At 48.9% G+C, this 6521-nt stretch overlaps 1 protein-coding gene across 2 annotated transcripts; it reads left to right on the forward strand.

Annotated features, from left to right (window-relative positions):
* LOC8077392 lies at positions 613 to 5850 on the forward strand. 2 transcript variants are annotated; one of them, XM_002456925.2, is made up of 4 exons: positions 623 to 4115; positions 4234 to 4445; positions 4588 to 4811; positions 4883 to 5850. In XM_002456925.2, exons 1-4 carry the CDS (start codon positions 2519 to 2521, stop codon positions 5634 to 5636), a joined length of 2787 nt encoding a protein of 928 aa, XP_002456970.1. In that variant the 5' UTR covers positions 623 to 2518; the 3' UTR covers positions 5637 to 5850. The 2 variants fall into 2 exon arrangements, with proteins under 2 accessions (XP_021313545.1, XP_002456970.1); XM_021457870.1 differs by lacking the exon at positions 4883 to 5850 and having other exon boundaries at positions 613 to 4115; positions 4575 to 4730.

Consider the following 6521-nt stretch of genomic DNA (forward strand, 5'->3'; position numbering starts at 1 on the left):
CTCCGCTGAACTCTAGCGCTCGTGGCGTGATCGTCTCCTTCCCCTACCCTTGCCGCCGCCGCCATCTTCTCTAGCTCTAGCAAACCTCCCCCACTCCATCCTGGGCCGACCACTGCTACCACCCCAACTCCCCTAAACTGCCCGACCACCATCCCCACGACCTGGCCTACCAACCTCCCCCCAGTCGGACCCTTCTATACCCACAAAAGTTGGAGAAGAAAATGAGGAGGGAGGAGCTCGCCGGAACCCTAGTCATCATGTCGGAGTTGGGGATGAAGATGGTAGGCATGGGTGCGGGGGAGGAAAAAAGGCATCAGCGGTAAGGGGAGATCCAGCCGTCCACGCCCCTCCACTACGCTCAGATCCGCGGCTGCAAAATCACGTGTGAAATCCAGGTAAAACACTCGTTATTTAGCATTCCTATTTACGAATAGGGTGGATATAAATTAGACAGAAACTACAACAACATTACTAAAAAAACCACGTTTGCTAATTATTTTTGGACAGCATAAAGTAGTGGAGCTAGAGCTGGTGCTATTTTTAGTAAGAGCCATAGTCCTATTTTAATAGGCCCAGGGTGTTGTTCTGCTAGGCTGTCAAATTATGCCAAAATTAAACCACGGCGTTTCTGTTTCTCTCCGGTACTTCATGGCTCTTTTGAATTTGATGACCCCCTCTTCATTTCAGCAGGGGGAGGGGGACTGCCATTGCCATGCCGGCCAGCTGGTGATCCAGGAGACCAGGGACGCATTGGCCGATTGGCGCCGGTGCGGTGATCCATGCCATGGCTCATCCATGACCTGTATGTGGACTGTGGTCTCCTCCGTCCAATTCCCCGCCTGCATCTGCATGCGAACTCCTTCTCCTCCCGTTCCGTTTTGTGAATGACGGTGTGTTGTCAGCTCATATAATCTCTCCCTTCTTTCTATCACAAATAAAGTATAGACAAAATATGCACTAAATAAATCTAAAGGTGGGTGTAGATATTTAAATAGTGTAGTATATTTCAAGAAGTTTGAAATGACATCCAAATATGCACACTGCTGCAAAAATATCCAAAATATAGAAAACAGTATGAAAAAAATAACAAAACTGCAGTGCATGTGTACTACAAGACAGATTTAGTGGGTGTTTGACTTGTAGTGCGCATGCATCTAAATTTTGTTATTTTTGCATGATTTTTTATATTGTTTGAATCTTAGTGTTTGAGACAAAGTATATATATCGATGCACTATGTATATGCACTGTTTCAGAAACATTCAAAAGACAGAAGTATGTTATTATTTTTTTTAAAAAAAGATTGTATATTTGCACTACATATTTTGCCAACTATATATACTCGAGTATATAGAAGAAATTTCCCAACGTAAGGTGTAATGTGATGTGGCTCTCCTAAAGTAAGAACCTATGGACAGAGCTATAGCTAGGTGGCACGTTGGATAGACCACTCTAGGATTTGTAGAAGAACTAGAGTGATTATGCTGTCTAGCTGTATATTGCGAAGATTGCATACACTCGGCTATACCTTGTCCTCATTACATCTACGGCTACATCACCAGAACCACGTGCTACCAACTTTATATATAATAACCTCCATCATTATAAAAGTATTCCATTTGTGTATTGCTGTGCTGGTTAAATTTTCTTAAATTTCATTAAGTTATAGAAAATGTAAATAATATTTGTATTTCTAAGTAAGTTTATTATAAAAAAAGATTCAACAATCTATCTAATGATATTAATTATATAATGTAAAAGTAAATATTTAGTTGTTAAAGTTAAAAATATTTAACTCCTCAGAAAGCGATAACAAAACCTATTTTGAGACAAAGGGGTTAGGCATCACAGAGGGAGCATATAATATTTTTTCACAATTATTCCTAAAAGAGGCATGCCATAAGTAGTTTCTTGAAAAAATACCATGAAATCGCAACAATTTTAAAGGATGTGATGAATCGATGTCAATATCTATAATATCTGCTATTTCGCATATTATGATTGTCTATGTATATACGTGAGCGTTGTGTACTGTGATTTTTGAAACAAATAAATGAAAACTATGACGAAAGGAGCATATTACGGTCCAATTTTATTACAGAGGAGTATAATTGGTATGTAATGCAATCACAAAGGTTAAGATAGAAAATCAGAGGAAAGGAGAGGGCGAAAGAGCAAAAAGAGAAGAAATCGAAACCGAAGACAAAAGGCACAACTACTCCTTCCATTCTCGTCTCCGTCTGCGCCTGCGCCTCCATCTCATCACGCCCCCGCCTTCCGCGCCGCGCCGCGCCGCCTCTCTTCACGCGCTTTCCAAATCCCGGCGCCGCTTTCCATCACCGCCTCCCCGCGCGCCGCCATACTTCCCCCCGTCGCCGAACCCGAGCCGGACACGCACGCAGCACGCCCTGCCGCCGTCCGTACCCTGTATATAATGGACGCCGACGAGCCACCGGAGCCCGCCGTATCCGCACGCCTCCACCGCCTCTGGAGCTAGGGATTTCTCCCTCGCGCGCGGCAATGGGCTGCACGACCTCCCACGACGCCTTCGCCGCCGCGGTCACCTCCTCCAGCTCCCGGGCCAGGGCGCGCCGCGCGTCCGCGTCCGCGTCCGGAGGAGACCCCGCCGCGCTGTGCCGCGAGCGCGTGGCGCTCATCCGCGCCGCCGCCGACAGCCGGTACGCGCTTGCCGCCGCGCACGCCGCCTACTTCCGCTCGCTCGTCGCCGTCGGCGACGCGCTCCGGCGCTTCGCGGCGTCCGCGCTCGCGCCCGCCACACCCGGGTCCTCCTCGCCGGTGCTCACGCTCCCGCCTTCCCCCGCCAAGCCGGTGGCCACCGTGTCCGCCAGCCTCCCGCCGTCGCCGTCGTCCTCGTCGTCCTCCACCGTCTCGCCGCTCTCGCACTCCCTCTCCGACGACGACCTCCATCTTCATGACCTTGACGACACCAGACACGGAGGCGGCGTTGGCGGGAGCGAGGAGGCGTCGACGTCGACGTCCACGAGGTACCACCGCCACTTCATGAGGAGATCGTCCACCGTGCCCACCGTGGTGTACGAGGACCCCGACGCTCAGACCCAGTACACCACAGCCGGGACCAGCTATGGATACGCCTACGGCGACGGCGACGGCCACGCATACGGAGACGGCTACGGCTACGGCTACAGCTACGGGTCGGCGTACCCGTACGGACCCTACGGCGAGGTAATTGCGGGAGAGACCCCGGAGGCCGCGCCGAGGCAGCCTGGGCCGCCGCCTTCGCCCCCGACCGCGGAGGCCTCGCCGTGGGAATTCTTGGACCCGTTCGCACAGTACGACCAGTTCATGGAAGACTACGCTGGCGGGAATCTGCCAACCAACAGCCCCAACTGCGCCGAGCTGAGGAGGATGGAGGGGATCCCGGAGCTTGAGGACGAGGCCGAGTTAGAGAGGAAGGCGGAGAAATCCAAGCCATTGACGTCCGGGGTTTCTGATCTGAACATCAAAGGGAAGGGACCAATTCAAGACAATGCCGCTTCGAACGGCGATTTTTCTGGTGACAGCAAGCTGCAGAAGAATGCCACTTCAAAGGGTGATTCTCCTGGGGGCAAACTGCAGAGGGATGCCACTTCAATCAGCGATTCTTCTGGTGGCAAGCTGCAGAGGAAGGGATCGGAACCACAACCACCTCCTGATGGCAAGTTACAGAGGAAGGGCTCGGAGCCGGCTGCTGACCCCGAAGGCGAGGGAGGGAAACCAGGGTCTAGGAATGATTCCGTGCCAAGCAATGCCAGCTCGAAAAGCAAAGAAGGGGGGAAGAATACGGTGAGCCTGAAGGGCACAGTTAGCAGTGACATTGATGGCAGCAGCACCAGTGGGAAGAAGAAAGGTGTGGCCTTCGAAGCAGAGCAATCCATCAGACCAGCAGGAGGAGGTGGGGAGAGCCATGGCAAGTCAATCCAGTCGGTGGTGAGCAGCGAGCCATTCTCGCCATTGCATCATGGGACAAGGGATGTCAGAGAGGCGATTGATGAGGTCAAGAAGCTATTCGATGACGCGGCAAACTGCAGCACAGATGTCTCAAGGCTGCTGGAGGTGGGGAAAATGCCTCCCCGTGACACCCCAAGAGTTGTTAGATGTGGGTAATGCATTGCTTTATTTGAGTGCAACCATGCTTGAAATTGATTTTAGCTTTGTTGCTTCTGTTATCTGTGCTAGTGCAATAACGTAAAACTATTCATTTCCATCTTTTGCAGATATCTCTTCCAGAGTGATAGATCCGCTAGGCCTTACTGTGTCGACATCGTCTTGCCTCCCGAAATCACATGGCATGAAGTCAAGAGCATCAAGCAGCAAGGCAAGCACTTCAGCTTCACCAGGTGCTGGCCGTAGCAATGGTATTGGCCATCTCTCGTCAACTCTGGATAAGCTGTGGTTCTGGGAAAAGAAGCTCTATCAGGAAATTAAGGTACACACTTGTGCTCTCAGTGACAAACTTATAATTGAAGTAGTTATGTTAGTGTATAGGACAAGAAAATGTAGGTGCTATTTCATATTTTGTCTGATTTATTGCCAAATATCTGTTGAACATCGTTAGGTGGTTGTTCTAGGATGAAGAGAAGCTACGGATGAAGTACGAGAAGTATTACCGAAGGCTGAAATCCATGGATGAACGAGGGGCTGAATCAAGCACAATTGACTCCGTCCGGTTGTCTGCAAGGCATCTGGAGTCCAAGATCAGCATCAACATAAGTACAGCTAAAGCCTTCTCATTAAAGATACAGCAGATTCGAGATGAAGAGCTTTACCCTCAACTGGTTGATCTCATCCAAAGGTATGAATACTCCCTTGAATTGTCTGGTCTTCAAAAGATTGAATTTATCTGATCCATAAGATTTCTTACAGGTTCAGAAGGTTGTGGAAAGCTGTTCTGGAATGCCACGAGAAGCAGCTATTAGCCATACAGGACAGTAGAATTCACCGGCTGAAGGCGATGACTGTAAGCGAATCTGGTGTGGAGGCCTCACGGGATTTGGAACGTGAGCTCACGAAATGGTATCGTTGCTTCAACAAGTGGATGAGCTTGCAAAGGTCTTGTGCTGAGGCGCTGAATGAATGGTTGAAGAAATGGCTCCCTGAGGTGCCGGAGGAAGTCACAGCAGATGGGGCCCCTCCTTTCTCACCAGGCAGGCTTGGCGCACCGCCTGTATTCATCATCTCAAATGATTGGTTCCAAGCAATCGAGATGGTCTCCAAGAATGAGATGGTCTCCAAGAATGATGTGCTGAGAGCAATCGACAAGTTCTCTAACGTCGTGCATGAATTCAAGAAGAGCCAGGAAGATGAGCAGCGACAGAAGCGGAAAGCCGATCACGCTTCCAAAGATTACAACCGAAAGTGTAAGGATTTGGAGGAAGAACTTGGTCTGAGTACCATGGAGAATCCTCGCTACAGCCATGACAACCGTGTAATGGACCTGGAAAAGTTGAGGAAAAGAAGAGACGAGGAGAGCACTAGGCATGACAAGACCCTGAGTCATGCTCACGTCGCAGCTTCAACTACTCTGCCTATTGGTTTGGTCCCTGTGCTGCAACATATCACCAGTTTCTTTCAGAGAAATCAACAGGTCTACATGGAAATCAGAATCCAAGGCTCCTGATGACACATTTGATTTATATAGTCGTAGTATTGCATTCTTTTGTATATAGAATTACAGATATATATCAGATGGGGTTTAGGCTTTTTGGCTCACACCACTCTTATAGAATGTATACATAAGTAGGTAGTAATTCATGGTAGGTCTAGGAGGACTACTAATGATGTATTATTGATACACTTAGACCTAATGATTTGTCCATTTGAGGCGTCCAACACTTGTTTGACGTTAAAATTAATTCTTACAGCCGCACTCGCCAATCTGTTCTAATTTCTAAAATAGATGCACATACAGGTAGAAAATAATCCATGACATGAAGAGCAGTCACATTCACGCCACACATGCATTTGCACCTCTTGTACAATTCTTGCCGCAAGCGTCCATAATTTCTCTTTGAAGAACATACCTCACCGAACTTGCTGCTCCCAGCTTGTTACCTGAACTAACCATTTCCTCTGAAGGTTCATCTCTCAGCTGGTCTTGCTATGCCCTGTGGTTCTCCATTTGCCTGTAGGACTGACTGCAAGATGAGTGAGTAGAGGAGAGCAGCTGAGATGGGCATCGAGGAATCATTCAGAGACAACTCTGTCTCGCTCGTCTAGCATCTCTGCTTCCTTCCTCTACCACAAGCTACCGTACCCATCTGTGTTTCTGGAACCTTCTAGAGATTGTCTCTGTGTTCCTTGTTCTACTGTCAATTTCCCTTCTCTGCTGCCATCTCCGAGAGTCTCTCTCTCACAGTCACAGATTTTTTGTATTCTGAATTCAGTGTGTTGTTGCAATTGGATCGTGGAAGGAGTTGGAGCTTGCTATGCTATAGTACGTGCCATGTGTCCACCTAAAGGGGAGAGGTCTCTCTCGGCTCGATTGGGGAAACATCGGTCGACG

The sequence above is a fragment of the Sorghum bicolor genome, chromosome 3 (assembly GCF_000003195.3).
Source record: "Sorghum bicolor cultivar BTx623 chromosome 3, Sorghum_bicolor_NCBIv3, whole genome shotgun sequence".
NCBI lineage: Eukaryota > Viridiplantae > Streptophyta > Magnoliopsida > Poales > Poaceae > Sorghum > Sorghum bicolor.